The 22,892-nt window shown below is 25.5% G+C and overlaps 1 protein-coding gene across 1 annotated transcript; it reads right to left on the reverse strand.

Annotated features, from left to right (window-relative positions):
• Positions 1-19,761: 19,761 nt before the first annotated feature.
• On the reverse strand, positions 19,762-22,877 carry LOC113560398 (ATP-binding cassette sub-family E member 1). Its single transcript, XM_026966253.1, has 8 exons — positions 22,718-22,877; positions 22,131-22,578; positions 21,834-22,041; positions 21,528-21,714; positions 21,346-21,467; positions 20,996-21,280; positions 20,367-20,914; positions 19,762-19,910 (listed from the first exon to the last, which is right to left on the reverse strand). Exons 2-8 carry the CDS (start codon positions 22,557-22,559, stop codon positions 19,863-19,865), a joined length of 1,827 nt encoding a protein of 608 aa, XP_026822054.1. The 5' UTR covers positions 22,560-22,578; positions 22,718-22,877; the 3' UTR covers positions 19,762-19,862.
• Positions 22,878-22,892: the final 15 nt, after the last annotated feature.

Consider the following 22,892-nt stretch of genomic DNA (forward strand, 5'->3'; position numbering starts at 1 on the left):
TATTTATATTATGAATCTATTTTTGTTGTTTTACAGTATTTACCAAAAAATAAGATTAAATTTCGAATTATATATACATTTTAATAACATAATGGTATAGATTATATTATTATAATATAATTAAATGTTACATTATTCAAGAAAAAATTATATCAACTATCTATTACCGTAATACTAAAATAAAAATAAATAGCTTTAAAAAATATATACAAAAAAAAAATCATATTACAAAATATACTTATATCTATAGTGATGTTATAAGCTGACAGATCGTTTCTACTAAAAATCGTTTTTCATATAAAACGATTTATCATTGAATTCAAATTAAACACACCCATCATAATAGTGACTCAACGCCTAATATAAATAGCAGAACGGTACTCACTTATCTACTCTTTAATTTTAAACTTCAAATTGTTTTGAACTTTGTTGAAATCTATTTTGTAAAATTTGTATCCGTGTATTTGAATTGATAGATACATTAGTTTATAACATTATTATTTTAATCATTAAGCATTGTCATTTTTTTTCATGTTTAAATTGTTCTGTTTTCATAATTAATTTGTTTTCAAATTTTATTTGGTTTTTTTTTACATAAAGATCTTTATATTACACTTCTTTTTGAAAAATTGTAGGAAAAGCGTAGCAAAACACAATTTTTTTTTAAATAAGTGTAATATAAAGTCCTTTATACAAGTAAAAAAAAAAAACCGAATAAAATTCAGAGCAATGTAATATTTTGTGTTACCTTTATCGTCGAACACACTATCTAGTCATCTAAAGGGTCTGAATTACTATACTACACAATATATTAACCAAAATCAACCAGTATCGCCGAATTATATCAAAAACCCACAAGAACATTGTATAAAGAATATTTTAGTCAAGTTTGAAATTAGGTAGGTATAAAGTAAATCCAATTTCTCAATTTTTCTCTGAGGATAAGTGATATATCTATCTGATAATTATTACGGTATATATTCGGTATAAACTTCATCAGTACATAATCAGACAAGCTTAGATTAGACTATGACCATCATAGTATTAGACTTGAATCTTGAACTGACATAATAATGTTTCCTTAATTTTATTCCATTGCTACAGTAGGAGTGTGTTTTAAACAAGTGGTTTTGTTTAAAATGCTTTATACATAAACATTTTAAAAAAAAATAACAAAAAATTGTATCGTAATTTTTTAATGGAATATACATTTTGTTTGTAGATCACGGTGTATACAACCACGGTGAAGATATTGTAAAAATGTTATTAATTTATATTACACCTCAAACAAAGCATTGTTAAAATTAAAAAAATACATTTTATAAATTGCTTAAAACATAACAAAAAAAAAAACAATTACAATTTTTTACCGTTTTAAATGAATAAATCATTTGCTTATATAATTATTTTTTCATCCCTAAGCCTATACATGCCTAGAGCTGTTGAATTTCTAAAATCAGTAAAATCATTTTATTAAAACTAGTTGCAAACTTTTATTTGCTTTTTTCTAATTTCATTTACAAAAAAAAAAAAAAAACAAACAAATAAATTATATATTAGTCTTAATGATTATTTCATATGATGCTATGATTAATATACGTGTTGTGTCTTTCTGTCTAAATTTTTAATGTTAATAATTTTATAAACGGTAATTGCATATTATTATTTTTTATTAATTTTTAGAATATGACTAATTGTATTGTATTGTCTTAACCTTAAGTAGTTATATATTGTGTACAGTTGTTTTTCTTTCTAACCTCGTTCTATAATTATTGTTATACATTCTTCGTACGAATATGACGTTATAATATAGTTTATATTAGATGACATTCAGAGTACTTGGAATATAGGATTAATGCTAATTTTATTTCCGTAGACTACTGTCTATTGCCTAAACACTAAAGCCTATTAAAATATGTGTGAATGTGTAATCTATGTTGCGTTATAATATAATGTGTATTATCATCACAGCATTCTGTAATAAGCAATATGTTATTTCATCGAAAAATTCTCTGAATTCCTAATATGGCCCACCAAAAATATCAATATAGATGTAGCGTATATTTAATTTAAACCAATATCCAGGATATCTACTTAAAGTGCTACGTTTTATAATTATTTTTTTATGAATTTAAATACCTATGATGAAATTTTTCTAAAATAAAAAAAATTAAATTATGTTACTATGACATTAATATATTCATTTTTGAAATCAAAGTATACGAATTATGTATGTAAAATAAATATTCAATATTCATACATGAAAATTATTAATAGCATATATATATATATATATAAATATTTCAGTTAAAAATATATAGGTAGTCAGATACATATTTTCAAATGATAATACGTATCTTATACTTTTATACATATGCATAAATATTATGATTAATTATTATCATTATCTTTCTACGACATCATAATATCATCATTTTGTAGTACCTATCCAAACAACGTGGGCATTTTAACCCCATTTAAATTGTTATTATCATTGCTATCTATAGAAATTAATTATTATATTCTGTGTATCGTCCTCCACTTAGACGAATGTCGAAAAACGCATCAGGTAGCTTATTCTATAAACGGTAATTACTTTTTTTTAAAGTATTACCTATTAAAAAATTAGTGTAAATGTTACAAAACATAAATAATATAATCTCACCAATCACCATATCTATTAAGTTTCACTAAGATATATGAAACATATATGTCAAACAAATTATCTATTATGGATCTTTTACTTAGTTAAAAAATAATTAGTACAGTGAAATTAGAATCATTTTTTAAAATTTTTTTCACAACTAAATGTTATACATTTTAGACGATTAAAAAATATTATCGGATCGGAACTTGCAAGTTATTGTTGGGTCAAAGCTGATTTTATAATATACATATTATGATATTACGCTAAACGCAATTGATATTACGTATCAATTTGGTATAGTTGATTTTAAACTCTTGCACGTGCCTCCATGTTCTATACTTATACTCTGATACAAATGGTCTAAACGAATTATAGTTATAAGGTGAATGGACTGTGTTAACCAGATCGTTACTTTGCGGTTCTGCGAACTAAAGTCCCGCATCCGCGAGGTGTACGCGAATGCCTCATGAATAACATTTATTAACGCTAATGAATCCTATTTAATCCTTCACGTCATTCATTGTTATTCGTGTACACCCGTCAAGCCTTCATTTACATATAAAAGCGCGGGCTGTATTTGGACAATTTGGCTCAAAATCACGTTCAGTGAACTCCTTATAAACAGATTTCAAGGCTGATAACGTACGAGTATCATTGATGTTGCGAGTGATAAAAATTGTATTTATACATGAAATCATTTCTTTTTCGTCGTTCCTTTTAAGAGGACGTTATACCCGCATGTGTTGTCTCTGTCTTACTAATGTAGATCATAGCAAATTTCCGTTCAGCAGAACACATTTTGTGATGTTAGCTTTAAGCAAAGGCCGGGGCTATACACGGCGTATTCCGCCGCGTATTTCGTATTAATATTAGAGTAAATTTACCTATTAACAAATTTAAAGGTAAAAATATTATCTAGAAAATTGCATATGATTTTATTGATATTATCATTTTAGAGTGAGTTATGAACACTTTAAAGTTGTAGTATATTACAAACTTGCTTTAAAATAATAATATAAATAAAAGCATCTATCATTTTCTAGTTAATATTCTTTTCTTTAAATTTCATAATACTATAATAGGAAAATTTACTCTATATTAAAGCTAACATCACGAAATATGTTTTGCTGATCGCAAATTTGTTATGATGTACGTCAGTAAGACAGAAACAACACATGCGGGTATTGTATACTCTTAATTTAACCTACCATTAACCATTATAATTTATGCAAATCTGAAGTTTCTGCAATAAATAAAATTTTGAAGTACCTCGATTATATTATGAAAGCTGTTGTACAACTCATTAAAAATCAAAAAATGTCTTGCACAACATGCTTTAAATAATTGCTGCAAATCTGCAGTATTGCACTAATAAATTTAACTATACATAATGTAGAGAAATAATAAATTAAATTAAATGTCCATAATTAATGTTAATTGTTGAAATAGACCCAAAAATAATTAATAATATTGACATTTGTAGTTTAAAAATTATAAAAATCAAGGCCGCATAAAGCATTGTTGAAAAATTCACATTTTTAAATTTACAAAAGATCATAACAAAGATCATTTTTTTTTTAACATACTGTAATAAATGTTTTAAATAATTTGAATTCTATCATAAATTATTATACGAAAAACGATTTTAAGCAAAAATGGTGTGTCAACTTTATTTCTAAAGATATATTATAATTTATTAATTTATCTTTCTAATAAATACGGTATAGGTAAAACTATTTTTTTTATAAAAATATGAATATCGCATAATATTATACTATATATATATATATTAATTGATAATCATTATTGTAATATATTATATTATTTGTTATTATTTGTATTTTATATTAATTTATAACTTTTACGCCCCAATATATACTGACGTACCGTTGAAGGAACGGGTTCATTGTAAGTACTTGTAGATTAAAATAATCTAAATATTTTGAAAATTATGTTACGTATAGAAAATTATAACATAAATATTCAGTGAAAATTTAAATTTTTAAATTTTAATGGTTATTTATTTTTAAATACCAATACAAAATCGATTTTTTTTTTATGTAACGATTGTATCAATATTTCCATTTTTCGTGATTTTTTCTAGTTTATCTCTTTGAAAATTGTTTAATTTTTTTCACCTCTCCCGCCACAATAGCATTAATTGAAGGTTTAATTTTTGCGACCAAAAACCACCTTAAGCTAAAAATGAAAGTACTTTTTTATTACTGCTACCTATAAAGATAACGTCAGTTGCATACACAAAAAAAAAAACACAATGTTAAACCAATATATTCGTCGAATCTAAAATGATAAATTTTATTTTATGAATTAAAGGGCGATAATATTGATATCATAATAATTGACATTAGTAAGTGTATCAATGATTTTTATTGTATTATTGTGCTTTGTAGTTAGTGTAGTGTTGTGTAAATAAGCGTTTTTTCTATACACATTCGATTCAATGTTTTGTTTTTAAAATTGATTAGAGAATATTATGTGATTTGTAAGCAACCCGTTATTATTAAACAAATAAACTAACAAACTATATCCTGTTTTAATTAAAAAAAAAAAATCTTTATAAATATAAAATTTATATGAACGAATGAATCAAAATTTATTGATTGAATTTATTTGATTCATATAATTATTTACATCTGAAATTTTTTAAATATACTTATTATTTATCTAATTATTACGGAAATGTCTTATTTAAAATAAACTAATAAATATTGTAAGTTATAAACAATAAGTAATATAATAACATAACTTTAAACAATTAGATTTTAATGATATAATGAGAATAAAGAAAAAGAGAAAATACTACTTTTACATAAATAAAAAGTATTTTTTATAACGAGAACACAATAACTAATAAGGGCATTTTTTAATGCACAACATTAATTGTTGTAATTTTCTAGCTTATACAAATACGAATAATACACATTTTAATTGTAGTTTTTGTGTTCACTGAAAACGATTACGTGTTATAAAAAACCGTATTTCATTTAATTTTTTTTTCAGAAAACAATGATGTGTTACACAAATAATGAATAAGATGACATTATATTATTATTTTCGTTGGAAATTCGACATGTATGTGTATGATAACATTAGTTTTCACAATTTTTATAAATATCACTTCTTTAGTTTTTAAAAGCATAGTACAGGAAATTAATAATGCTAATAGCCATTGTTATAGAAAACTCGACAATATTACAATAACACAATATAATTATACAATATTACAAATATTGAAATGCATATACATTTGTCCCTAAACAATATAATTTCCAAGTCAAACTAGTAGATAGGTACTGAATATTAGTATATAATTTATATTAATATTTAATAGGTTAACTTACTTATAAGTCTATAATACAAAAAACATAATATCAGTAGGAACCTACCGTTAGGTTGTTTTCGTTATGTAACATTAAAAATTCAACACATTATTATAGTTACCTACCCAAAGACTTTTTACCAGATAAAAGGCATGTCAATGCTTTAAAAGTACAATGCCAAGAAAACTTAACTATTCGACACATCATCCAAGACTGCTCAGATCTTCAAAATATTCAAAACTCTCTGCCAATACCAGACAACTTAAAAGAAGCTAGACTAGAAGACAACCCCCAGGGCCGGCGTTACATTTTGCGAGGTCATGGGCAAAACTTATTTGACTAATAACCATAAGATAGCTTACAGAACACAGGTGTAAATATGTAATTAAAGGCGTGAGACCCTTGAATGAGCGAGGCCCTGGACAATTGTCCCTCTTTGCCATCCCCTAACGCCAGCTCTGGCAACCCCAATATCAATATATATATAAATATAAATGTAAAAAATTGTATCCTTTAAATTTAATTGTCTACACAATGTAGTGTGTACAATAAGGCTCATAATAACCTTAGATGTTAAAGCCTTTCTTTCTTTTGACATTTTTAAGCAAAACTAACTTTCGAAAAAATTGATTTCGTTTTGTTGTTGTTATCAATTAAAATTACATACACAAACGTATTATAATGATTTCTTTTCGAGATTTATTATTATTCAAATATACTAATCATAGAAACTTTAAATAATCCACTATTTTTAAATTATAATTTTCTAAAAACATAAAAATTTTAAAATACTTATAGAAAAAAGACTAATATCAGCTTTTAAAGGCATTTGTTATTTTTGAATTTTTTTTTAGTGTTGATAAACATTTTAGACAGCCAAACATTTTAAAAATAGATTTAAGAGTCCACATGAGCTTGCTGTTATACAATTTTAATAATAAATAAATATAATATATACTATAGGCACTTTTTTTATATGTTCAAATTTTGATTACATTCATCAAAATTACCAATTATTATAAATTATTTTGGAGTAAAAGTAGATAACATTTTCAATTTTAATAGTTAAGGTTTCAAAATTAAATCCGATATTCCTCGCAAGTTTTTTTTAATCCTAACAATCTGAAAAATTGCATATTTAAACAAAAATTATCAATTTTAGATATTTTGTTGTAATTTAAAAAGCACTTTTTAAAGGGATTTAAGTTTTGTCACTATTATGCTTATAACATTAAAAGTAATTGGATTAATCATATTCTATTTATACTATAAATCGTTCTAGTCGTAGTTATAAGTTATAACAGCGAGTGATATTATATAATTATATAATTTTATAAATATAAAATTGGTTCATCCTACTTTTTTACTATAATAGAAACAATAATTATTACTAACTAGGAATAGTAATATGAATATTGAATATATAATAAAATATCCTTAGAAATATATAGGCTGATAAACCGTAACAAGTGCAGGGTAGTCGAAACGTCTCCTCATCGTTATTTGATAATATAATTGATATATGATAATTAATTTATTCATATTTAACACAGCTATACACAATAACGACACTCGACACTGACGACATTTACTACACAGTAGAGCAAATTCACTGATTGTTATTCAAATAATAACTATAAGATTTTATTAAAAATTATGATTTGATACTTATTATAAAATTATATTGTTAAATTTCAATATCTTGTTCTTCTTTGGTGAAACTACTCTCCTAGAGTTTTTGTCACCAACACAATATCACGCCAAATGTCTTTATCGTGTGTCATATTCTTATTCCAGTTTTCAATACCCAGCCTTTCCAAGTCTTCCTCTACTTTACTCAGCCATATGTTTTTGGGTCTTCTCCATGGCCATTTCCTTTGAGGTACCCATTCAAAGGCTGCTCTAATAGGGTCGTTTCTTTTCAGCGCATAATGCGTAAAAGCCATTGTATTCTCTAAGTTAATTATCATATCCATTTCCAACATATCCCATATAATTCTCTGTTATATCTCTTTCACCATTCTTCCGTGTGAACATCAAGTATTTATTATATATATATATATATACTTATAGATTCACAAGTTTTTCTCCGGACTTTATTTTCAAAAGCCCTCAGCTTTTTTTCCGATGCGCTAGTCGTTATTTAAGCATCATACACATACGTTAAAGTTGATATTATATAGCTATTAGCTACATAATATAATCTGACTTGTTTTTTTGACACCATCTTATATTTAAGAAATTACCCTAGGTTTTATGTAATATAATTAAATACAATACAATACAATAAAAAAAATAAAAAATAAATAGTTTATTATAAAGTAAAGAAACAGAAAAAATTTCGGCATTATTCATAATCAAAATATTAGTTTTATTATTCAAAAATATCGAAAAGTAATAGAGGTCACTCAGGACTCAGATGACCTGCGGCCCGTGGGAGTAATAAAACAAATCGTAGGTATTACAGTGTAGGATTTTATTTTAAGCATTATTAACTAACGAAATAAATAATACATAAATATAATTGTACAATACTAATTTTATCCTAAAAAATTTAAATGTATTTTATCATATTCACGCTACCTATTTTTAGGCAATAATATAATACACCTATGCTTCCACTATAATATTTCCAAGGTTGAAAATTATTTTTATATTAGGACAACTATTTTATGGTGCATCGAATTATTATTATCAAACAGCGTATTGCGAAACTGCGAAAGGATAATGAAATATACAAGAGGAGGTCGGCTGGGTTTGACTGCGGCGACTACGGTGTGGCGGCGGTACCAGGAATAGCGGCTGCGGTTCGCACAGCGCAATTGTATTTTAACCACGGTCGTTGTCCGACGGCGGCGTTAGTGGCAGCAGCAGGAGCCGTAATAGTGAAGTTAACGCATTATTCTGAGAAAATCTATTTTAATTGAATAATTGAATCTCCCATCTTCCGCCCCGTGACAAAAAATCGAAACGAGAGTCTGAGAGCTTAATATAATATAGTCAAAAGAATTAATCGTTATATAGTTTATTAATATATACATTACACTCTAAATAATATATAAATTACGGACAAAATCCAATAAATCACACTGATACCGCCCTTACGCGAATATAGCTGGTATTTTATTGTAGCGTCCTCGTCAGAAAAGGTTGACAGTTTTTAAAACTTAAATCAAAAACGTTCACCGGGTTTTTATGTAAAACCAATTCAGATATTTTACAGGATAAAAACAAATTATATTTAATATTTAGGACAAATTATACAAAAGAACTGTATTTACATCACTACAATATAATAATTTTCGCATAATAATATTAAATGTTGTTCACAAATATTTTTATAACGCTTAGAGACTACGTATGTTTCAAAAAAAAAAAAAAAAAACTGAGTGTTCCTACACTAGATGTATACAGTAACAGTATACCTAATTTTAAAAGTAATTTTATACATTTATTTATTGTAATATATAAAATGTGTATAAAACCCTTTGATATTTCTAACATAATGCCTAATACATATATCTGCTTATAAAATTTACCTCTATTAGATAATTTTTTTTTTTTAATTTAATAATATATAGAATAGAATATTCACTTATCTTGTATCCAATAGTTACCTATTTATGTTAGCGCACTAATTACAACTCAGAGCTATGCATGTGAAATATGCATGTTAATAATATTGTAGCAATGATGTTGTGAATAGTGACATGTAATTGAAAATGGTCGAATGTATAAATTGCAGGTGCATTGGTAGTCACGCAATTGATTCGTGTTACGAAATTATAATGAACTGACCTCTAGAATAACGTGTTGTACTGCCTTGTGCGTCACAATTGTCATTTACGTTGTCCTGGTTGACAAATTAAATTACTTAGTAGGTACCGTATATACAAAAAAAAAAAAATGCGTCGGTGGATTTTTAAATTCAATATTTTTTACTACGGACATTTTAATTATTATTTTTTTTTTTTGCAAAATAATTATACGATTTACATAGAATATATTTGAAATTAACATGAGGGGAGGATGAATTAGGGATATAGCCCTCATTTTTTTGGAGTATGTCCAATTACGTTTATATTACATATAAATATTTTATAAATACTTAATATACTTATTAACTACAATTATTTTTTTGTTTTGAAACAATTAAAGATAATAAATAACAATTATAAAAAAAGTTAGATATTTTTATTTGAGTATTAATTGTATATTAGGTATACAAATATTGCAATAAATCAAATTAATTGAACTTAGAATTGAAATAATATCAAATACTTCTCACGATATTTTAAAACAATAAAAAATAAACCTAAAAACTTGTATAAAAGTGCACGTATAGACCAAAAATAATAAACACTTCTTTGAAAATATTGTATAACGTATATACAATAACTAAAATGCAATATTCTTTAATATTCAGTCTAAGTAACATTGGCCTTTTAAATATTTATTTATTTTTAAATGCAAAAAACTTTCGAAAATGGCAAATGTATAGTAATAAAAAACATACATTACATTAATTAATTGTAAAACGTAAATTAGTAATATTGTGAACAGTAGTTATTCTCCTGTTAAACTGTTCATTTATTTATTTTTTAAGAAGATAATAATGTACTCCACAATTCATATGAAAGAGCATAAATTCCCAATTTGCAATGAAATATTTAAAATATTATATAATGGTAACTATGAATTGTAAGAACTAAATAAATTAAAATAATTTTTTTTCATTGATTAAATAATATAATATTAAGCTAATAAAACTAAAAAATGAAATTATCACAATTATTAATACTACATTATATTAATTGATTGATCTACTGACAAAAATGTATGTATTCATATCATGATTTTATAGTTTATCCTAAATTCTTAACGATTGTATTGGTTACAATCAGTATGTATCTATTGTTTACACATTATTTTTTCTTTACACATACCTAAATACAATTTGTAATTTTAAAATGTATTAATACAAACTTACTCGCAAATCGCTACACTCGTTTAGTAATTAAATTGAAAAAAATAAAAATGTTTATGTGTACAAAATAAAAATCAATGTAAGTACTTATAATTTATTTTTAATTTTGAATACTTATTTACTATTCACTTATTATAATATAGTTTAATTAATAAACATTTATTTTTCGTATTTATTGTATTATTTTATAAAGATATTACAATTATAGTACATAACGACCAATTGATGTTATTGTTAATAATTAGTAAACTCCACTTGTCATTATTCATATTTATTTAAAAATCAATAATTTTAAGCTCTAAGAAATAGGTAGTAATTAGGTACCTATGACTTACCTTTATACATAAAATATGTGACTCATAAATCTGAACGCAATACATTTCATGAGAACATATGTGCATAATATATATATATATATATATATATACATTTATCTAATTTGAATGATCCATATGCTTATATTAAGAAGTAATAATAGAAGTATGAATAGTATGATACAACAATAGGTACCAAAAATACAAACAATCGGAGAAATCGCTCTGTAATACTATATAGTTGTAGGCTTCAACTTTTAAGTATACTTCTTCATGGAGTAAGTCACTGAAATGGATGATGAGTTAAACTTAAATTCAACTATAAATCAATGTATATGAAAGTGTGTCAGAATCTATTTCTAAGAATATTTTATAATATATGCATATTACTACAAATAATAATTTATTTTTCTATTTAAATAATAGGGTAGAATTTTTAACGAAAACAAAATACGTAATTATAAATATAATATACCTTTGTTATTAATTTATAACTTAGTAGTTAGTACTATTACAGATTTATTGTAGTGTACCATTATAAAATGGTATATGAATAAGTTCGTGATAAAATTAATTTCAAAATTGAAATTAGTTTAAATATTTTGAAAACATTTGTATGTGTAAAAAACGTTACAAAGTATAGTTATTTACGTAATGGAAAAAAGTTTTAAGTCTACGTTTATGGTTAAAATTTTTTGAATAACAACAAAATATCTGAAATCATTTTTTTTAATCTGTTTTTTAATAAAAGAAAAAATATTGTGATCTTCAACTTCAAAGGCGGTTTCTAGTTATTAGATCTTGTTGGAAACTTGGAACTAGAAAGTTCTCAATGCTTTACTTAATGAACAACTTAATGAACCAAAAAAAAAATTATGACAAAATTAATTATGTTGTTTTTGTTGTAATCCAAAAATAAATAACTATAATAGATTGAAATTTTCACCAAATATGCATACTAGCATTCACATAGATATAACATAATTTTTAAATTATTTCGACTCTTTTGTACTATTTATAGTTATTTAAAATGTTCGACCTTTTTTCGGTTTTTTTTTTTATAAATTGAGTATGATACAATTATTGTTCATAATTAAAAACCTAAACATTTTAATACAAGGTTTTTAGTAATTTTTACTTCCTTGTATAGCAAATAAAAAATATCAATAATAATAGCGCTAACATAATTAACGATTTTTGTTTTTAGAAATACCTATTCAAAATTCAAATTTTTACAAAATTCATGAAATTACGAATATTTGAAAATTATTTTATAGAACTATTAAATAAAATTCGAATTTTTAATATCGATAATATATAAATATATTTTTACAAGTAGATAATATATATATGAATAAATATTTCTATTAAAACTATTGTATAAAGTATAAGCTGACCGAAAAAAATGTAGACTACATATTAAAGTACTTATTAAAAAAATATATAACTGACTTAAAAAAAGCCTGGATGGCAGCAAGATAATAAAATAAATAAGGACCAGCTGTGTTCTTTACCACGTAATATACATAATGTAATATTGTATAGCCTGTATAGGTATCCGGTAGTGATATATTCGTGGAAGGTATCCCCGGCAATGCGTACTTACAACACGTACAAACGTCATAAATGATAATCTATCTGATTCTGTCATACTGTGCTTAACTGTTTCTTCCCAGAAAATGAAACGTCTTGTACCAAGTATCAACCATGATGGTATGACATTCTAATGGAGTAAGTTAGATTACCTACTTCCTTTCTATTTTCATTTTACTGATACTTTTTGACATCTATAAACATTCTAAACTGACCAAATTTATAAATATTAATGATAAATTATAAATAGATAACTAGATAAGTAACTGAATTGATTAACTTACATGAATTAAACAATATATCAAAGAAAAAAAACATAGACATTGTTAATGTTGACATCGAATTATTTTATATTTTGAACGATGCGATGAATGTATTGATATTACAATGATGTGTCATATATTGTGTGCTATTTTTTTTATGGTATAAGTAGTAGAAAAGGAACTAAAATTTCAAATTTGGGGGCGGATTTTGTATTTAAGATTTAAAAATATTAGTAAAAATTCTGCATCATGTTTTTTTTCCTTTAAAAAAAAATAATTTACCGAAGAGTTGTATTATTTTTTATGAGTGTTTGATGTTCAAATTTTTACGACATTGAATATTTACTTGTAAAATAACCATTTATCCTCAAACGGTTTTTGATATTTAATTTGTATAGTTAATACATTTTTTCATGATTATTGCCATGCCCAATAAAATTTTTATAACATTTTGACTCTTTTTGAATTATTCATATTAACATTTTCAATTTTAATTGTTTTTAAATTTAATCAATATCTACATAATTTTTTTATTTTATTAAAAATCTTAATAAATTAATACAAGATACCGTATAAGTTGTTGTTATAGCTATATGAAAATATTTAAAATACACAATTAAAATTTATTTTTGGAAGTATTGAAAATTTAATTTTGATGAAAATCGTGAAAATCTATAAAAAAGTGTAATTTGTATTGCTAAAGCATAACAATTTAATACCTACAAAATTCCTCGTAATTATTTCATACTGTAACTAAAAATATATGTTAGCATACATTTTTTTTATAATCATTTTAAAGATTAAATTTTATTATACATTTATAAAATAATATTTTTTAAATAATAATAATACAATAATTCAAGTCGTTATTTTTCTTTTAAATACAAATATATCTAATCACTTTAACTTAGATAAAAATTTAAATTTAAAATACTCATAAAAATATAATTTGTGTTTACGCTTAGACATTGTTTTTAATTATTATAAGTAAAACTTAAATTTTATTTTCAAATCTTGGATGGTTATTCGTGTTGTTTTAACTTCCAATGTTTTTTTTCGACGCCGCTATTATAAATTACTTCAGATTATTGATCTATTACACATCTTTTCAAATCTGGCCAAAGGAAATAAACACAGTACACTTCTGAAAATTTTTCATATTTTTTTTTTAGAATTTTCACGTATTATAATAGTTATTCATAATATAGCTCTAAAACAAAAAATAACTATTTTATATAAACACCAGTGGCGTAGACAGGAATTTTCATTGGTGGGAGGGGATATATATATATATACTCATAAAACCAAGTAATTTTCGTAAAAAAAATTGATAACATAAACTATAAAGTATATTTTTATAAAAAAAAAATGGTCATTGGGGGTCTATCCCCCGTATCTACGCACTACGCCCATTATAAGCACTGATAATTAGTTTAAAATATGTCAATGAACGTGTAATTATATTATAAATTATAATATGCTAATAGAACAATAATAATAACTAATAAATTTAACATAACCCCATTTAGATATATATTTTTAGTGTTAACAAAAATTTGGTTTTCCTATGAATTATTTGGTGGTGATCTAAGAATATTATATTATAATAATGCATAAGGGTGTGATTGAAGTTACCCACAAGTGTTCACTTCGGAGGAAGTAAGGTTCTCAATTGGTATTTGTAAAGATGACCTTTCTTGATTTTTCCCATTATTGAAAAAAGCATTGAGCATTTATTTATCAGTTTCTTGTTAAATGGTCTTAAATTTCTAGTAAGTAATAATTCAAATGGATATTGCTTAATTCAGTATATGTTTTAATATATAAAATTCTATTACAAAATCTAAGCATATATTATATTATTTTCCAAGTAGGTACATTGCATGGCGTTTTTATTTCCACCTATGCATTTGCCACTTATTAATTCTAATATGAAAAGTAACTGCAATACTGAATATTCTATTGCCTATGCATATCTTAAAAGGAGTTGTAATAAACATGTTTATTTTTTCAATTATAATTCAAAATGGATAAATAATAATATTATTATTGAGAATTGAGATTATACTATTAAATATTAAAACAAGATATTAAATTATCAAATAAGTATCTATTATGCATACTCGTATAATGTACCTCTGTAATGTCAAAAATAGTTATTAAGTAATAAGTATTGCAGGAGTGACCAAATTTCGGCTCTCGTCATAGACGGTATATGGACAAATAGGACCCGGGTTAGATCCAAACCAAACATGGCAACAATATGAATCTATTGGTCATGCCTTAATCAAAATGTCTCACTGGTTAATTGGTATCAGGTTAGGACGGTTAGGTAAGTACAATTATCATATCACAATATGACATACCTACTAATATCTCAGACTGATTAGACTAATGTAGTAAAAAAAACTTTTAAATTTATTTGAATCGTTCGAATTTGATGGATATTGTATAAATTTATGTATTTTATACAGATCATTAAACTTCAATTTATTCATAAATTACCTATAAGACCAATGATATGGGTTTAAAATGCCTACACGTGTATTCCGAAAAGTTAGATAAAAACTATTTAGCGGACGAGTGTGTAGGTGCAGTAAAAACGAAAATTATACTCCACTCGGGTCAGACGAATATACGAATATACGACACCATGTAGTAAACTATTATATCTTGGCTTTAACACATATTATATAACAGACCGTGCGTGAAGAAAAAATTGTATCTTAGCTCTTAGGTACCCATACATATAGGAGTACAATATTTGTCAAAACACTTAATATGAGTACTCCGTTATTTTGATTTTAAGTCGTTATTCCCGTATACCTATATTATATAAACGCATCATTTGAGTTGACATTTTTGCTTCTTAGCGCTTTCACGTAGTCAAACCTTACCCACCGTGGCTATCGTAGTTCAGTATCTACGAACGGTGGACATGTATTACTGGATTAGGTACATCGTACGTGGAAGCCTTTTCGAGGAATCTTCGAGAGTAGAGTCTTCTGGCGAAATGTTTCCATAGAGTTACATTGAATGAAGTATAATATTAAAATTAAAAAATACCAGAGTATCGGGCGTGCTGTGGCGCTGTCCGCTTACCCTTTTTCGTCCTGCTAAATACCGCCGGCCTAGTCTCGACACCGGTCACCACCGCGCGCCGGTTCCGTAGTCCCAACAGCCAACACTATTCGCTAGGTCTGTTGCCAGAATTATCATCCACGATGTCATCGTGCAAGTATTCTACAACTTGCGATATCTTGCACAAACTACGCCATCTCGTATCCCCCTCCCCCCATTCTCGTTTATTGAGTCGTCTTGTCCGTTGTTTTTTTTTAGTTTTTCAAAAAGCTACTCTGGAAACTTTTTTTTTATTTATACACGTTTTGTTTTTTGTTATTTCTTAAACAAGGCACAAAACCACTTTGGCAACTTTTTTCTTAACTAATTTTGTTTTGGCCTATAACACATTGTAATCATTTTATTATTTTTTTGTTTTTTTAAAAACCACTAGCAAATGTTTTTCTTAACAAATTTAGATTTGTTTTTATGCTAAATTTGGCGCCACATTGAGCCACTTGATTTTTTTCATTCAATCAATATGTATTTTCCTACGTGAGTTTTGTCTAAGCCATGGTTTTTATTTGTTAAAAAGGTTAATAACATTTTTTCTGTGTTTACAAAAAATTATTTCTACTTCTTTTATATACTGTAAAGAATACAATATCGAAATAACGTTACCTAGTTAACAAAATAATTAATAAAATCGTTAATATATAATATTTATATATACTTATAACTTAACATCACTGCAGAAGATTAATTTATAAATAGAGTTACATCGTTACATGAACATGTTTATAGTAGATGTGACGTTGCATCGACTTAAATGTGCTATAAATACTAAATACGTGTTGTATTATGTTTCAAAAAAGAGTTGAAACATCATATAATTAACCACGGTGCATTACAACACCGATGGATACTGCAAACCGCAAGTATAGGTATAAAAAACCAAGTATAAGAATTGTAAATATACCATTATGTATTATATGGAACACGATGAATGTTATTAGTCGGATCCTACACAACATAATTAATAAAACAAATTCAAAATTGTATTTTACATTAGCCATATCGAAAAATGAGTATTTTTTGAAAGCATTTTGGAAGAGGTTTAAACCCCTTCAAACCCTCCTGTATACGTGCCTATACTGATATCATATTTTTACAAATTTCATGCAGTAATCTAGCCATCTAGGTACTCCATAAGAAATTATAATGTATATAACATGATTAACTACAGCAGGGACAGCAAATCCATAGCACACGTGTCCGCGGTGCCGCGGTGGGACGGACACAAAAAGACTAAGAAATTAAAATATTTTTATAAACTATCAAAAAAGCTGCAAGACATTAATTTAGGCTTTATTAGACATCGTTCATTGAATATTTTCATTTTTATATTAATTTCGTCGTTCACGGTTCACCTGATCAACTAAATTTAAATCACGATATAGAAACCATACAAAATCAATTTTTACGATTTGTATCTATTTGTAATATTTATAGAGTTCCACATTCAATGTATGTACATTATTACTTAATTATTTAAATAAATTATAAAAATTAAATTATGGGATAATATTAACATTAGAAATTAAAATTATAAAAGTATTTCATAACGTCTACAGTTTTGTTGTATTAACCATTTAATTGATTCCAATACGGACCTACCTATTTTTTTCGTGGAAATTTTTAATTTATGATTTATAGTTTACCTACTGTTTAAGATGTTTTCCAATATACTTGATAAGCGTCACTTCAATGGGTAGTGGCGTAATTAAGAATTTATTTAGTAGAAAACTGTAAATTTCCAAAAGATAAAAGCCTTAAATTATATTAAGAACACAATTATTTATAAATGGATTACTATTAAATTATACTATTGAAAAATATCAAGTAAAATAAGGCCCAGAATCCTGTAAGTTATAGTATTTTTCGTCTGCAAATTTACCTATTGTATGGGAACTACTTACTATAAATCGAATTTCTTTTCTAGAAATTCTTATATTGCCTGGTTACCAGTTTTCACACGTAGAATGTTCCAATAGTTGATAAGAAATCAATTAAACTACATTTTAAGCAAATGTTTGCATAAAGTATATCATCATTATTCATTAACATTCGCTACGGGTGAAACCGAGTTTTAAAAAAATTTAACTTTTAAGTTTTTACAAGCTGGTTTCAAAATAATATTCTAGATTAATTTACATTTACCATTTCCATATTATAAAGAAAAAAAACCAATTGTTCGTAATTTGAATCGACGATACTAACTAAAATGCTTATTTAGTACTTAACTAATAATTATAATTTATAGGTATAAGAATGTCGACTTCCATACTAATAATTTCTCATCAGTTATTCAGTTCATTAAAATATATTACAATATTTGATAGGTATAGAATCTAAACTATAGATAATAGAGGTGTACGACCAATCAATTTTCAAGAAAAAAAGAATGATATTAAATATATTAATTATTACATTATTGATTATTAAAATTTATAAAAACAAAGATAATGAATAGAATAGGAACTTTTTCAACGTAATAAATGTACTTACAAACACGCCATATAGAATTCATCAGATAAACACTATAAGTGTGTACATATTATTTATCTATACATTTAAATTGTGGTGTGATATGACGTATACGTGGTGCGTTTTAGACATCTTACATACCTACATTAGCACACAAAGATCAAAATATTTATAAAAAATAAAAATAGAATGTTATACGAATCATGATAAAAAGCATCAATATTTTGTAACAATTAGAAATAAAATATTTTTCTTGCAGTTATTTATTTATTTAATGTTATTTAATTGAAATTAAAAGAAAACTAAAAATTATATTTAGGGGGGGGGAGGGAGGGGGAAGATTTAATTGTTAAATATTTATTTTACAATTTGGATATTGAATTAAATCAGCACTATTTTAATTGTATCTTGAAATTAATAAATATTAATTATAGTTCAAAAGTCCTAATGTAAATATTAAACTCAATACAATATGATTGTTCGTTTAAGATATTATTATAGTTAAAATTATACTCATATATTTATATCATAAGTTGTTTTAAGTCTTAAAGACATAATATCTGCCATGTTTTGTTGTGGTCTAAGAAATGTAAAACATACAAAATATGTGTTCAGCAGAATTATTTTTTTGAGTTAACGTTAATATTTGAGAAAATAGCTATTATCAAACATAAAGTTAATATTAGTTCAAGAGCATTTCATAGGTTTTATTGATAAAATATTAAAACTTTAAAATGCTCATAACTCATTTTAAAATTAAAATATCAATAAAAGCCTATGAGATACCCTAGATAATAGTATTACCTTTATGTTTGATAATAGTTAATTTGACCATAATATTAACGCTAACAGCATAAATTGATTCTATTGAAAGCAAATTTGCTATGTTTTACTTCTGTAAGACGAAGACAACACATCTGGGTATAAATAGTATAATATCCTCTTAACTGTTGTAAGATAATTATCAAATAAGTATACAGAAGAAGGTAATAAATCAATTTATTTTACATAATATTATAAAAATATATATATATTCAATTGATTATAAAAATGTATGCTATTTGATGTTTGAGATAAAGATTTTATGAAACAAGTGAATAATATTGTTTCTTAATCTTCCAAGAAGAAGTATTGACCAGCTCTTTTTTGTTCCACATCCTAGAAAATAAATAAAATAATTTTATTACTATAGAAATAATTATATTGGTAAATAATATTAATATTTATCCATAGTTCAGTTATATTATTAGTATAGTTGTATACAATTTTCAATCTTAATGTAATATTGTAGAGTATAAAACACTGATTCATGTTATTGATTAGAATTTAGAAATCGTATATTTTTCTATATAAAATATATTATTTGAATATTTATATAATTAATAGCAAATGACAATAGAAATCCGTTATATACAATAAGTTTAAAAACAACAATTTTAAACACATATTTCTAAATTTTCCTAAAAATGTATGTATGTTTAATATTGTCTATGCAAATTTAAATTTTTAAAGTTAAAATAATTTTTTTTACCAAGTAAAGAGTAACTAATATCATATTTTTCTATTGAAAAAATACTTTTTTATAATTTCTAATTAAAATATTTTCTCACTCACCTTTACAGAGTTTGTTTTATTAATTCGAGGTCTGAAGTTATTAGGATCCCTTCTAAATGTGATTCCGAGCAGTTCCAAAAATCTATTCATTCCAGCTAATAATCCTTGAGGAGTATCTGCTGTGGATGTTACCGACGGTTGGCCTTCTAATACAATAACTCGATCCGCCAAATATGTTGCCATAATAAAATCGTGCTCTACCACAAATCCTGTCTTTTTAGCATGCAAAATAAATCGTTTAATAACTTTAGCAGCAACTAAACGTTGTTCTGAATCCAAATACGCAGATGGTTCATCTATTAAATATATATCCGCAGGTTTTCCTAAACATAGTGCAATAGCAACTCTCTGTAATTCTCCACCAGACAAATTTTGAACTTCTTGATCCATGATATCATCAATTTTCAATGGTTTCATGACTTCTGTTACAAACTGTGGATGTATATAAGCATCTCTAATCTTTTCATGTAAAAGTACCCGCACCAAACATTGACTTTTAGGACTGATTTTTTGAGGTTTATAGCTCACATTCAACCTTGGTAATTCAGCTGAAACATTATGTTTATCAATTATTTAAAGTATAAAAATAATAAACTTGTAAATGAAATGTAAATAAAAATGTATAATACCTTTAGCTCCATCAGCAGGCATAATACCCGCTAAAAGTTTAATGAATGTTGTTTTTCCAGTACCATTTTCACCCAACAGAACTAAAATTTCAGAATCTGTAAATTGACCTGTTTCAACTTTCAAATAAAAATTCCCCAAAGTTTTAGACATTTCTGGATATTCATAATGAGTCATGCGTTTAACTTCTTCTTCAGTAGCACTTTCTGAGACTTTAAAAATAAGACTTTCATCTCGGAAACGAAGATTTTCAGTTGGAACAAATCCATCCAAAAATATGTTTATGCCTAAAATATATTTGTTTTAAATATATAAAAATGAAATACTAAACCAAAAAAGAAATATTTCTTACCTTCTCGTACTGAAAAAGGCATAGTAACAACTCCATAGGCTCCAGGTACTCCATAAAGGACACAAATATAATCAGATAAATAATCCAACACTGATAAATCATGCTCTACTACAATAATGTATCTAAAAAATTATTTTAAGATTTAATTGTAATTTAAAGATAATTTTCAAAAAATCACTTACTTATCGGGAGCAATTAAAGATCGTATAGTTAAGGCAGCTTTTAGACGCTGTTTCACATCTAGGTAACTAGAAGGCTCGTCAAACATAAATATATCCCCATTTTGTATACAAACCATTGCACACGCAAAACGTTGCAATTCTCCACCAGAAAGTTGATCAATGGATCTATCTCGAATTTTATCCAACTCTAAATAAATAATAAATAAATAATGTATAATAAACAGTAATATTTAATTAAGATTAGTCTTTTATACATAAATAAATAATGCTAGTTAAAAAATAATTGTTCTATAAGTACTAACATACCAAGGAAATCGCATATTTCTTCAATATTATTTCGTTCGTTTTTCTTATCCAACAACTGTTGAACAGTACCTTTAACAGCTTTTGGAATTTGATCAACATATTGAGGTTTTATCATAGCTTTTAAATCATCTTCTAAAATTTTAGTAAAATAATTTTGTAGTTCTGATCCTCTAAAATGATTTAGTATTTCAGACCAATCGGGTGGATCCTATGAATATTTTAAAGATAGTAAAACTTAAGTTAAATATCTGAAAAAAAATATTGACAGGATTCCATATTAAATTTAAATCAACTCACTGAAAAACGTCCAAGATTTGGTTTTTGTTTGCCTGCAAGTATTTTTAATGCAGTAGACTTCCCAATACCATTAGTTCCAACCAAACCTAACACTTCACCTTGTCTCGGTGTAGGTAATCTATGCAATTTAAATGAATTTTTTGAATACCTATGAGTAGTATCCTTTTCCAAATTACTAGGCAAATTAATGATAGTTATTGCCTCAAATGGACATTTTTTGACACAAATACCACAACCAATACATAATTCTTCTGATATTGAAGCTATTTTATCATTGGGTGCTACTTCTATACATAATTTGCCCATCCTTACGACAGGACAAGATTTTTTGCATTCTTGACGACATCTTTTGGGTTTACATTTATCATTATTCACAATAGCTATTCGGATTTGTTTATCCGTCTCTTCAACAGCTTTGTTTCGCGGCATTTCGAAATAAATTTAATATCTAAAAAAAAATTCTTTATTATTATTCAAGAATGTGTTTGGTTCTATATTATAAGAAAGTACTCAATATTGTAATAAACTTTCACAATAAATGTAGTTAAAAGAATGTACAACTAATAAAAACAATGACGTTTCCATACCTTATGAAATCATTAACTGTATAGAAACAAGTATATAAGACTTAACTAAGAACTATAGAACTTGAAACAGAAAAGAATTCAAGAATAAATAGTAAATAGGAATTTAGAACGTTTACCTATTAAAATAGGTGGCTCTAACGCGATGTATATGTTGTTCAATTTTATACTAGATAAA

The sequence above is a fragment of the Rhopalosiphum maidis genome, chromosome 1 (assembly GCF_003676215.2).
Source record: "Rhopalosiphum maidis isolate BTI-1 chromosome 1, ASM367621v3, whole genome shotgun sequence".
In the NCBI taxonomy this organism is placed as follows: domain Eukaryota; kingdom Metazoa; phylum Arthropoda; class Insecta; order Hemiptera; family Aphididae; genus Rhopalosiphum; species Rhopalosiphum maidis.